The 12,311-nt window shown below is 49.5% G+C and overlaps 3 protein-coding genes across 3 annotated transcripts; all 3 read right to left on the reverse strand.

Moving 5' to 3' along the window:
* Nucleotides 1–4,492: 4,492 nt before the first annotated feature.
* BDW70DRAFT_144895 (uncharacterized protein) lies at nt 4,493–5,635 on the reverse strand. The gene has a single exon (XM_073738336.1). It carries the CDS (start codon nt 5,546–5,548, stop codon nt 4,940–4,942), a length of 609 nt encoding a protein of 202 aa, XP_073591251.1. The 5' UTR covers nt 5,549–5,635; the 3' UTR covers nt 4,493–4,939.
* Nucleotides 5,636–6,624: 989 nt separating this feature from the next.
* Nucleotides 6,625–8,376, reverse strand: BDW70DRAFT_166125 (major facilitator superfamily domain-containing protein; the record flags this gene model as incomplete). The annotated part of the gene is made up of 1 exon (XM_073741912.1): nt 6,625–8,376. The coding sequence occupies one exon, from the start codon at nt 8,374–8,376 to the stop codon at nt 6,625–6,627; it is 1,752 nt and encodes a 583-aa protein (XP_073591252.1).
* Nucleotides 8,377–9,022: 646 nt separating this feature from the next.
* On the reverse strand, nt 9,023–9,484 carry BDW70DRAFT_164500 (uncharacterized protein; the record flags this gene model as incomplete). The annotated part of the gene is made up of 1 exon (XM_073741483.1): nt 9,023–9,484. One exon carries the CDS (start codon nt 9,482–9,484, stop codon nt 9,023–9,025), a length of 462 nt encoding a protein of 153 aa, XP_073591253.1.
* Nucleotides 9,485–12,311: the final 2,827 nt, after the last annotated feature.

Raw genomic sequence — 12,311 nt, forward strand, 5'->3', positions numbered from 1 at the left:
GTATCAAAGAGAGAGTCTGAATAGAAAGAGGTATATTGATTAAGAAATTATAAAGTTTGCCAGTAAAAAGTATCTCTATCAGGAGTAATAAAAAGACCAAGGGAGGCTATAGAGAGATGGACTTACAAGTATTTTCTCTGATCATGCCTTCTTGGTAGCAGACAATATAATTTATACAGGCGCTGGCCATTATGGGAAAGAACCTCTACAACAACAACCTCCAGATCTCTGCATCCCCCTTGCAGGAACACGAGTTAATTTGCGCTCATAAACAATACATGTATACCTGGCGCGCAAGGAGGCAAATTCATTCTCATGGCAACTCTAGCAGAAGAGACGGTATGAAAGTGGTGACAGCTCCTCAGACATACTTGAGCCGTGCATGTTTGAGCAGATTTCTTACAAGGAGTTGACCACCTTACATTACTTGCTCCTTACCGCACGAGTCTCCAACTCTCTCTTATATTGAAATTTAACATGGCGAACCGAGTTGAACTTGCACACGTTGACACGCATATTGCTTGCTATCAGCTATTGTATAAGCTGCTTCAAGGACGCGGACATGAACACCAATAGCGATCACCACCAGCATGCTGCCAGCACCAATTCCGAGCACATAGCAATGCCAATGTCAATGCCGGCTGTCTTTAAGGAACCACAACAGTGACCCTCCTTGTCTCCGGCTGGACGACAACGGGGTTAGTAACCTATAGCATCACACTCGTCGTCCTCTTCCTCCTCGCGTTTTTCAATAGTTTCCTTAACGCTCTCCGATTTCAATTCGAGGACGCGCACTCCCGGTTTGAGGAGCACGTCACAACAACAGTGCTAATCGGCACCCTCCCGCTGCTTCGTCGTAGGCGTCCTCGAATATCAAAGACACGAGCCGTCACATATCCCATATACGCCAAGGTCGAATCGGGGAGTGGCGTCGAGGCGCGGATAACCAAAAGCGAGAGACCCTGTCCGAATTGTGTCACAGGCTATGGCCTGGATTTTGGTTGTCGGCCATGCCCTCAACCCAGTTCTAAATAAGGTTTCTGCAACATCAGTATACGGCCTCGGAATTGCGGCCTCGAAGCTTAGGAAAGGAGATCCGTCCTCATAACTTCGGGAAAGGGATCCGTCGGCATACAGGTCCGGGAAGTCAGAATGGTTGATAAAGGGAGGAGGAAGATATCTGCGCTTCTGTCTTTTGTTTCTTTCTCTAAGCTTGTGATACTCGTTTATACAGGACAGCTAGTTGAAAACAATACTACCTACGCCCGTGACAAATTGCCCCTCTGGGGATCTTGAAGAGAGCCTCGATGACGATACTGCGACGAAACGGTCGCCGATATGGAGTCGGACATGGGGTAAGCTGTGCTCAGTCTTCCCAATCTGGACACCTAGTGGACCCTGGAATTTGCCGCATGACGGTGGAGCAACATTTATAGAGGGCTTAAGGGCGCTTGCTGGGTATATACTGCGGTTTCTTCCTATTAACCTTAGAGGTTACCGACAAGTGTCGCTAACAGCTCCTATTCAAATTGCTGGCTGTAATGGCCCTCAACACTGGGGTGTTTATTGCTGTCCTCGGAGACATTATTATTGGAGAGTTGGCCCTGGGCCGGTATATGCGCCGCTCATCATTGAACGACGGAGCATGTCATGATTAGATGATTTTCCATGGTTTCGGAATTCTGCTACATTGAGTAAATGGTATCCTATTTACGGGGATGGTACTTCCTCGCAAATGTAGACATCGGATGCAGAGTAGTCGGCGCGCTTGAGAACCCCATCAAGCGGTTCCCGCTATCAAACTGCAATCGAAATTCTCCAACGACAACTATGCCTGCACTTGACCCGCGTTGATTGTAAATTGCCCCTACTGGGGTATTCAAGATTGAACGGACCTTATGACTCCATGCACGTATTGACAAATGAGAACTCGGAAGATGGAACTCGCGGGAATCAGGCACCGCCCCGCAGGCCTGGTCAGGGTCCCTAGATTTAAGCTAACCGCTCGTTGAAGTCGTTCCCACACACATTAGACTACTACTCCGGCATTCCTCGCGGGTGGTATCTTCGACGATCGTGGGGACCCAAGCAAGCTTTTGGACCCCGCGGAGTGGACAGCAAAGCATACAGCGACAGTGAAAGATGAAGGATCTGTGCTAGGTTTCCAGTCGCGCTAAAGTACTTAGGAAAGAAGCAACGTAAAAGCGTTTGTCTTTGGCGTTGTTGGGACAAGGCAAGATCCATTTTGGGGGAAAATGAGGTAACCCCAGCATCATCAGCACTCCTAGGGGCCTTTAACAAATACACAATAAATGTTTTCTGACGGCTAGTTTATGACGTCTGGGGAGGTTGTCCGATGAACAATTTATCCTTAAATGGACCAAACTGCTGTCTGTAATCGGGGCTATTTCCCTGAGTGCGGTTTGGATTTAGGGACAAAAAAGGCATTATTGTTTCGCCGGCGGCTGAGCAATGATGCTCAGGAAGGATGTATCCTTTCTCTTCCCATTTATCTTCCACTCCGAGCCCTTGATATCCCCAAAAGGGCCGATGGGTGAGTGGGGAGCTGCCGGCGGGGTTAACCGTGCGTGAGCCGGGGACCGCTTGTCAGTGCACGCCGAAGGCGAATGGGTTTCCAAGAAGGGGTTGCCGAAACGAGGACAGGTAAACTGTTAGAGAGGACACAGAACGAAAGTCGAGCGTATCATTCTGTCCTGGCCACTCGGGTCGATGCTAAAGTAATGAGAATTCATAATAAAAAAATGACGGTGCGAAACCACAGAGGGCAGAGCATGCCTTGCCTACCATGAGCTAGCATTATTCTAGTGTAGACTGCGCGGGATTGAGCATATTTCTTCCCATAGGGTCTAGTGCATTCCCACCGCAACCTTGGCAAGCCGCCAAAGAAACGATTCGAGTCCTTCGCACTTGGTGGGGGAACGCATCCTTTGCCTGTAATCTGGAGGAAAGCTCGGCCTCGTCTGAAACTGGCAGTTATTTCCGGACTTGTAGCCCCCGCTGAGGTGAGAAAAGTTTGTTTTGATACTTTTTCTTTGGTTGGTGGCGGAATTTTACCCCCATGCTGGGGACGCCCTGGCGCGCACCGGTGCGGCGAGCCCCCCCTCTGTGATGTATCTGAGGCAAACTTGAGCACGCCTGAAGAATGACTCGTATGAAGGACCATCATTAATGTTACCGGAGACTGAGCTATTGACAAGGCTGGGTGTATCGTGCATCAAGGCCCTGGTATCCTGCTCCCTTTCGCAAACCCAGATGCTTCACTGCATTCCTCAACCGGGCCGCTGCAGACTAGATCGGAGCCAGTTTTAGTCACCCCAGGTGCAGCAAGATGCCGTTGGACGAGCAAGGGAATAAGTGGTCCTGGTAGATACACACCGACCTCCTCTCCGCGCCAACGTGAGCTGACGCATGATATTTAGCGAGCCATGCCTGCGTGGCCACCGGTCCTCGAAATGCAAACACTTTGACCGGTTGATGGTTAGAGTGCCCAAGACCGGTCGGCCTCTAAAGAAATGCCCTCACGATCCATCACAGAACTGCAGCTGTCGCAGGTCTTATGCCGTTATGAGAAGGTTATCATCTGGTGCGCAGCAATATTTCTACGCTTCTCGGACAAGTGATCCCCTCAAATGGACCTCTAACAAGTTCCCAGACTCACAAGCTCTGTGTCGTCCATTGTACGATGCCGCAATCCGACCCGAAGAGCATGTCTCCGGCACAGGTGACAGCCCCATTGCCAGTTCCACCCTAGCCGCCACACCCCCGGCTGCCTGCCCTACTGCCGGTCTAAACCAATCTACTCCAATACTCGCACGGGCTGTTCCACCGCACTTAATCCTAGGCGCACAGCTACCGCCCCTGGTCCCCGAGACTGCGCCATCGATGCTAGACGTTCCGGGGCCTGGAGACTTCATTGCCATGACGTCGGAAGTTTGGAACACCGTTGATGATTTATTTGACACGCATTCGTTGATGCAGCATTGGTACACCTTACAACGCGCATACCAAATGGGCGAAGTGCCACGTAATTGCTACGCCGGTATTCTCCCTCCGCAGATTGATGCTATGTGGTCTCAACCGCCGCAGGATCCAGCAGTAGCTCCATTCTTGGCTCAGGATATGACTTTCCCAAACCAGGAGCTGTCATCTGGTTTTGTCGACTTTAACCTCGCCATCGCGCTAGATTTCGAGGCATGTACGCCCTTCAGCGGCGACACTAGCCACATAGTTTGGGTGTGAATAGCCCCATGCGGCACAGGTTGCGTTTTAGAGGAGGGGGGGGGTTCTTTGATATTTCGATCATGATATCGGTCCTGAAGTGCGGATTCTCTTTCCGGTCAATACGAACCATTCATCCACCTCTTTGACTTTGGCGAGCCGGCTGTAATCGGGTCATCTCACCTGTGGATTGTGCTAGCACCGTGTGATGACAATGCCCTGACCCAGCCATCCGCAACTGTCGAACAACAACCGCATTTTCCGCCACTCGCGTGTTCTGACTGCGCTGTTTCGTGCACAATATAATCATGATTCAATCCTGTCAAGGAGCTAGGGACAGACGCAATCAAGTGCTTGAGGAAATGTTGTGATGCCATTGATTAACTCTTCCAAGTTATATTGCCATTAATGAGCTTTTCGCAGCCAATATTGTTTCATGGATGAAGCATCCGCTGCTGATAGAAGTTCACCATGTGTCTGGGCGTGCATCATAACCTTGAATAATATCTGCACTAATATTGTGCTGGACACACGTATATACATAGGTTCCTGTTGTTAGTCCTCTACGCATATATTCTTCTTCCTATCATGTACATACAAGATTTACCAAGGCGATTCATATTTTTTCCCAAGACGCCTTGTGGTACATACATACTTCCACAGGGAAGAGACGAACCGAAAACCGTCCCAAGGACAATTCTCAGAGCAACAAGCTAAATGCCCCTAAGAAAAATACACCCCAAACCACCGTCGCCGCACGCTCCAAGCCTAGATGCGTCGACATCCCCGTGGGAGTAGCCTCAACCACACCATCTCCAGTCGCAGTCGCATTGTCACAAACGATCGTCCGATTCTCCACCCCTTCGCAACTCTGCGGCTGGCCATTGCTCTCCTCCAGCGCCGCTGCCACAGCCTCCACAGTATAGCCTTCGTCCTCGGGACATTCGATCTCGGCGACAACCGCGAACGCACCTTGCTCATAGGGCGTGCAGGACTCTGCAATGCACGCGGTCACATTGGCGTAGAACTCCTCGCTCACGCACAGTGGGTGGTTGACGGGCTCTTGGAAAAACTCGAAGAACTGGTTGCAGCAATCGCGAGTGCATGTGGGCCAGGGGATGCCGGAGGGGGTGAAGTTGAAGGCCCCGTGGGACATGCTGTGGTTGTGGCCCACGCCCTGGTCGTCCGAAGAGGAGAAGCTGTCATGGTCATGGCCCTCGTGTCTGGGCTTCAGGGTGAAGAAGGCTTTCGAGGGTTGTGCGACAGCGAGCACGGATACGAGGAGCAAGAGATGCTTGAGGGTTGCCATTTTGATGCAAAATTCCGTGGTCGATTCGAGGGAAACCCAGTTCAATAGCAGTGTTGTCTTCTGGTTATATATGCGTTTGGAAGAAAGGACTGGATATCTTGCCACGGCTCTCCGCGACTGGTGCTGGTGCTGGGCTCCAGTATTCGGCTATTCTTCCACCTTGCGGACAGTTCCAAGCATTGCAAGCTTGGCTCTTCTCGTATTCATTCATTTAAATCCTCGCCAGCAAATACCATCGCCTTATTAGAAAATGACCAAGCAGGTAATTGAGCAGATTTGCTCCTATTGTCCTCAAACTGCGGCGCTCCTACGTACAAAACCTTTGTCTCGGATGTAGCAATGCGCCGGGGTCTAGACTTGATTGTCCACTCCTATCAGTACAATTTACACTTTGCTTGGGACCTTGTATCTTCTTATAGACGCTTCGAATGTTTCAATAGGCAGCATATGCCAAACTTCATTCATTTTGCTTGCCAGATTGGGTCGGAAGAAGTTTTGTGTTCAACACTTTATCATCTCTCCGTACGCAAGTCACCATGGGGCGGCTGTACTCGCCAACAGAGAAACCATATAGAAAAAGCAGCAGAACCCTGCGGTCCTCGTCGAAAATATAGCTCAAGGCCGGGCGTTCTTCTGCACGTCTACAAGTGCCGGCGCCATTTTTCGATGCCCATAATTACGTTCCTCGCTAAAGGGGCGGGCTTCGCTAATGCAAATCGTAAACTGTTGGTTGAATTGCTTTATGCACCGCAGAGCATCCATCCACTGGGTCAGCGGCGCCTGTGGATGCTCGGGATACGCACGGAGTTGGCGTCCAGCAAGATGCTTGTACGACAGTCTAATAGTCTCAGGAGACAGGTAGTAGTCTACAGATTTAGGTGGCTGTTATGTCTATATTTAGCGCGAATCAAGAGGAGAGAGATATTAGATTGCGCGTTGAGCGTCCAGTGTTTGTTGAAACGGTCACTACCCAGTAGGGCGTACAGGTCCGGGGGTCTAGGGTCTTTCTGGGCCTGCTTCAATGCTGTACTGCGCGAAAAAAAATGACTGCAGCCACATACCACTTTCAGAGAAAATCAAATGACATTGCCCTTGACCTGCGTCAGTGTCCGAAGGTCGGTATTTCTCCACATGGCGACGCCCACGATCCCAAGCACCCAGATGGCGGTACCAGCTGTCAGCATCATCTTTTGCGCATCCGCGTAAGCATTCTGGATGGCGATGCGCGTCGGACTGCCAACTGGGTAGCTTCTCTGCACATCTATGCTGCCATATATCATGAGGAAATTGGCCTGCTCCTCGGCGGGAAGGTACTCTGCGAGCTTGGCGGGAAAGATATTCTGCCAGATGACGCCGGAGACGGTGGCACCAATGGCACCGCCAATGCTGGAGAACATGGAGACGACCGCGACGATGACGGCGATGTGCTGGTGGCCCGCCGAAGACATGGCGGCGATCTGTGGCGTGCTCATGTGGACACCGCCCGACAGCGAGAGGAAAACGAGACACATGACCATGTAGCCGACGTCGTGGGCTGGGTTGCGGAAGTAGATCAACAGGCCCATGAAGAGAATATAGACGGGGATTGCGACGTAGAGAGTGATGTATTTGTAATTGCCCGTGTAGCGAATGACGACTCCCGTAGCGATGGCAGCTATACCGCTCCCGACGTTATAGGCGTTGGCCACGTAGCTGGCCTTTGTGACACTGAGATCATTGACGACTTGGAGGTAGGAGGTAAACATGGAAAACCAGCAATAATAACTAATAAAGAGGACGGCCCCGAGTATGCACCCACCAATCATGTTCCGGTCGAGTAGCAGTGAGAAGGGCATAAAGGTAATTTGTGCAAAGAACCTCTCCCATATCGCGAACAGGATGACTAGAAGCATTCCGAAGACCAGCAAACAAATAATAAGCGGTGATCGCCACCCGTCAGCCTGGTAGGCATAAAGGTTAAATGGTAAGAGGACGAGGGCGAGGCCAGCTGTGATCAGTAAGAGGCCAACAGCGTCGAATTGGTGGCCATAATAGATAATTGACTGTAGGATTGTCCTAGAGCTCTTCTCGACAACAAATACGCCATCTTTTTTAGCCTTCAGGGAGTTCCAGAATAGGACGCCGCCAAATGGCAGGCATAAGACTATGACAGCGATGCAAAAGAACCCATAGCACCACTTCCAGCCAGGGCCGTCAAGGAATCCCTCTGCTATCGGGCCTCCAAGCCATATTGTCGCAATAGAAGGCGACGATGCCAATCCTGACATGAGAGCACGGTTATGCAGCGCTGTTGTGTCCGCAACGAAGATGCCGACGGTATAAAGAAGGGCGTTATTGCCGACGGTCCAGAATACCTGCGCGGCGGCGTACATTTCCACGCTGTTGGTTGCCGCCATCATGATGAGACCGATACTCGTTATGACAAGACAGAACAGGTACCCCTGGGGCCTTCCGAAGATGTCGAGGATCTTTGCGATAGTCAAGTTGCAGACTCCGCCGATAACGCTGCTCAGAATTGTGACGGTAGGTGTGAGGGAATGGAGTAAGAAGGCAGAGGTAACATAAGGGGTCAGTGATCCCGAAGCGTTTTGCTGCATTAACACTGTGAAGTACACAATCCAAATGAGAACATAGACGATAATTCGGGTACTTTTGGTCCAGACAGTGGCAATGGCCTCGACCTCACGGACACCAGCTTGGATCTCTTCGACATCCGGCGCTTTGAAGTGGGATTTATCCTCATGAACCCCTATCGCTGTGACGTCCTTCCCTTCCCCGCCAGTGGCATTAGCCACCTCGGGGTTGGGGGCTTCGACTTTAATATCCATAGTATCGACGTCAGTATGACCCCGAACAAGATGCTGAAATATCGGCGAGAAACATAGCAGAGACTAGGACGCTGTCAGAGCATATTCTTCTTTTCTTTCTCGCGTCAGCCATCGGAGTTTATAACAGCAAAGCAGGTGTGAGAGGATGCAGCTGCGACTTCAAATACAGTCCCACTTGGGAGTGAGAACCCAATCATAATTAGCTCAATCTTACTCAAGCCTCATGGGCTAAAATCCTGCAACACCAAACATCATGCATGGGGTTGTTCTTCGCCCACCATGATAGAAGGCATTTGGGTATGGGCCGTGCTGATTATTCGAACCTCAGGAGTGGAGGGAACATGATCCCAAGAGAATGAATCAAGCCGTTAAAGGGGCCTACTCCCAACATTCACCCAGCTACACAACCCCTTGGTCTATTTGTAGGAGTATTGATCATTTATAATACGCGCGGGAATCGCTCTCAAAACCACTTGGCAGTGCTGCCATAACCGGTATTGGACTCTTCTACATGAATCGTACGTTTTATCTAGACAAATATCTCTTTTCGCGATCTAGGCCTGCAATCCAATCTCGAGAGGCATTCGAAAGTTGGAAGGTGGATTCGATCAAGCGCCCTGGCCGATTTAGGCTAGTATAAGATTGACTATGTCTTGTCGCCGATGGCATGGATGGCGCATTGGAGCTCGGCTGCATCGGCTCGCTGGACGACATCTTTCAGCGCTTCTGTAGGCCAGATTGTGTCCTCTGCGTCCGACTTCCCGGGATACGGTTGGAACAGCGCGGCGGTGCATCCATCGACGACGCCATCGCAGATTAGTTTAATTCCGAGGATACAAAACCTAGGGTTGCCCAGTGTGCGTTGTCGGAGCTCGATTGCACGATCAACGTACGCAAGGTTCGCGTGCTGATCATTCGAGAAAGGGACTAGCCAATGAGCAGCAATATGAAAGGGAAACCCCTTATCTTTGCGATATGTGTTCAAAATCTCCCATGTTGCTTCGTCCATAGCCATGTCCACCACGCCGGTATAGCCAGCTGCGCTATACGTGGAGATCGCAAGGTCCAGGGCTGTGAGTTTATCCTCTGTCGAATATGTGCTCTCCATATACGGCCAATCCAAGTTTATCAATGCAGATTCATCCAGGAGGCCCGACGGTCGGCCATTCTCGTCACGGTGGATCTTCCCGCCAGGGAGATCTGGCGCGGTGTGAGGCCCCCATCTCTTCCAAGGCAGCGGAATTGCACCACATGGAATGAAGATCGAAGGACTCAATAAAGATCGGCCGCGGGTCGAGATCGTCCAGCATACTAGCGAGCGCGATGCCTATTGTAGAAGACTGGATCCACCCTCGACAGAAAATGCGAGGGACCGATGGGTTTGCCTTTGCATATGAGGAGAAGGTGTCGCGATTTCTTGGAGGGAAGTACAATAGATGAGATTGACCTTCCAAAGGGAATGCCCGAACTGCAGAATATGTACGTGGGCATCAATAAAGCCTGAAAGCACAACGCGATCTTCAAGGTCAATAACTGTCGCATCGCTGGGAATGCTGGTGTTTTAGAGCGATCCGACTTATGATATTTGGTCATCCTTGATTATCATGCAATCGGCAAATCAGTGCCACTGGGGCCAGAAGGATGAGATGGCGCAAAGATGCGGCCATTCTTGAAGATTGTTGTCATGGTTATCGATGGTAGGAAAGGGACTTTGACACAGGCAGATTTAGGCAGAGTCCGGTGCAGGTATTTAGAGAATTAGATTATATTATGGAGACCAGAGCATGTTGGGTCACCGGGCGTTCTCCTGCTCCATAGATTGCCCCCTCAACCGATGGATGGGCCTGCTATTTCTGGAGCGTACCGAAGGGAGAACTAGCCTTTTTCACGGAATTTCTCCAACATTCTTATTTCCGCGCCTCGTTCGACTCATGTCGAAATGCATACTCCGGATCAGCGATTGGTCTGGTCATTGGCATCGAACCCAAAGCGCAAAACAAGAATACCTCGAATCCGCGCGGCGCTACATGGAGGCCTTTCTCCGTATAGTAGCGAGAATATAATCGAAGAAGAACCAGAGTCAAACGCGTTGCAGGAAGGCTCGGCTACCTGTCCTACTCCTGGAAGCCCTCGATCTGCAGTAGTGAATGATTCGCTAAAGCAACTTTTACGAGGTTCTCAACACCGTCCAAAGCAGAAACGATTCCTGGTAAGAGTGTCGAGTTGGAGAGAACCAGACGTGGAAAGTATCTGGCAGAAGTACTATTTTTTTTTGAGAATCTGACCAAGGAGGAGTGGCTATTATTGCGCACGATCATTCGCTGGCTCATAACATTGTTGTTGTGGAAAAAATAAATGAGCGAGCCAGTGATAGTCAGCTCCAAAAGATCTGAAAGGTGGCCCATGATAACATGGTAAAAATCTTGGATGTTTTTACTAATATTTCATTAACTTATATTGTCTACGAGTCGCTTAAAAGTTCATTAGAAAAGGTGCAAGCTACCTGTCGAGGAGAGCTCATGGAAATTGATATGGCTACTATAGCTAAGGAGGTGTGTTCTTTCACTACTATATGAGCTTATAGCTAATGGAGCGCCTATATGTAGGTGCTGAACGGCCTCAATTACATACACGATGAACTTGATATTATATACGGCAAAGTGGTGTCCCAAAATATCCTGCTGTCGTATAGCTCATGCCGTATTAAGCTAGGTATGGTAAGCAATGGGTCTTTATTTAGCATATTAGTCTGGACTCTACTAACTGAGGACTATCCAGCCAACGTGGGTGAGTGCATCCTGAAGCAAAATAAGGGCAATAAATTGGACGACGTTCGCGCTCTAGGGGCATTACTAGTTAGCCTAAAGGAGCCAGGGATAAGTTGCCAAAAACCAGGGACAATCCACCTAGAGAAACTAAATGAAGTCAGTGATATTGCAACGACTTCTTGAGAAGTTCCTCGTGATTATTAGCTGAGAGCCTTCCAAAGGTAAGTAGCCGCCCTTGAAGTCACTCTAGCTAATAAAGTAGCATGATTTTCTTATCAAATCTCCAGGTGTTGGTAGTATGAGAATCTTTATTTACCAAGCCGTGGAATGTGCATGAAAAAACCCTATTAGAGAATAACGCTCTATTTTTTATGATACTGGCTAGTGATAGATTAGGCTCTCTCGCAATATAACAAATGGTTTGAGTAGCATTAATAGGTTTGCCTTGGTCTTGAAACAGTGTAGGTCTGCAGAAAGTGTAGGTCATGTCGTCCACCAGGTCTTGATAAAATCTTGCTTCTTTGCACGGCGCTGTTTGGCTGCTTTATTGTACCATAAAGCTCGTTCAGCGGCCAGAAGTGAATTCTCATGAGGTCGACCAGTAATCCTTCTGGTAAGCTCATCAATTTTCTAGTAGATTTCAAGCATCTCAGAATAAGTCTCTATCTCAGCAACGGCAGCAGCATCCATCTTGCAAGGAGAGTTAGTATCGCAGTGATGAGCCATTGTTCCATAGCATGCGTTTCATAGTCTGCCTCTTCGTTCCAGAAACAGGCACCTATATCAAGCTGTTTTAAAGTTGACTGGTACTAAAAAAAAAGTATCGGCGTTTTGGTGGCCCAATGCTTGCGTACGTGCAGCTTCCGAGGCCTTTGCTAAATAATTCTTAGTTTTCTTTCAAAGGCACATATACCAGATTCACTTACAATCGATGGCGTTTGCAGTACCAGCTCTAATCCCGTGGACTCTTAAAGGATCGCGAAAATGGGCCCTTTCAGCCAGTGTGCTATAGTGATGCTGCAAAGATCGAAAGTTAAAGCACGAGATGAGTGGGGATGTGGCAGATACGCACTATATGATGATTCTCATGATGAAGCTTGTTTTCTTCTGATCCTAGCTCGATTGAGCGATAAGATAGGTAGCAAGCTACGGTAAGATATATACACC

Source organism: Aspergillus foveolatus (genome assembly GCF_047715535.1).
Source record: "Aspergillus foveolatus strain CBS 279.81 unplaced genomic scaffold BDW70scaffold_112, whole genome shotgun sequence".
Classification (NCBI taxonomy): domain Eukaryota; kingdom Fungi; phylum Ascomycota; class Eurotiomycetes; order Eurotiales; family Aspergillaceae; genus Aspergillus; species Aspergillus foveolatus.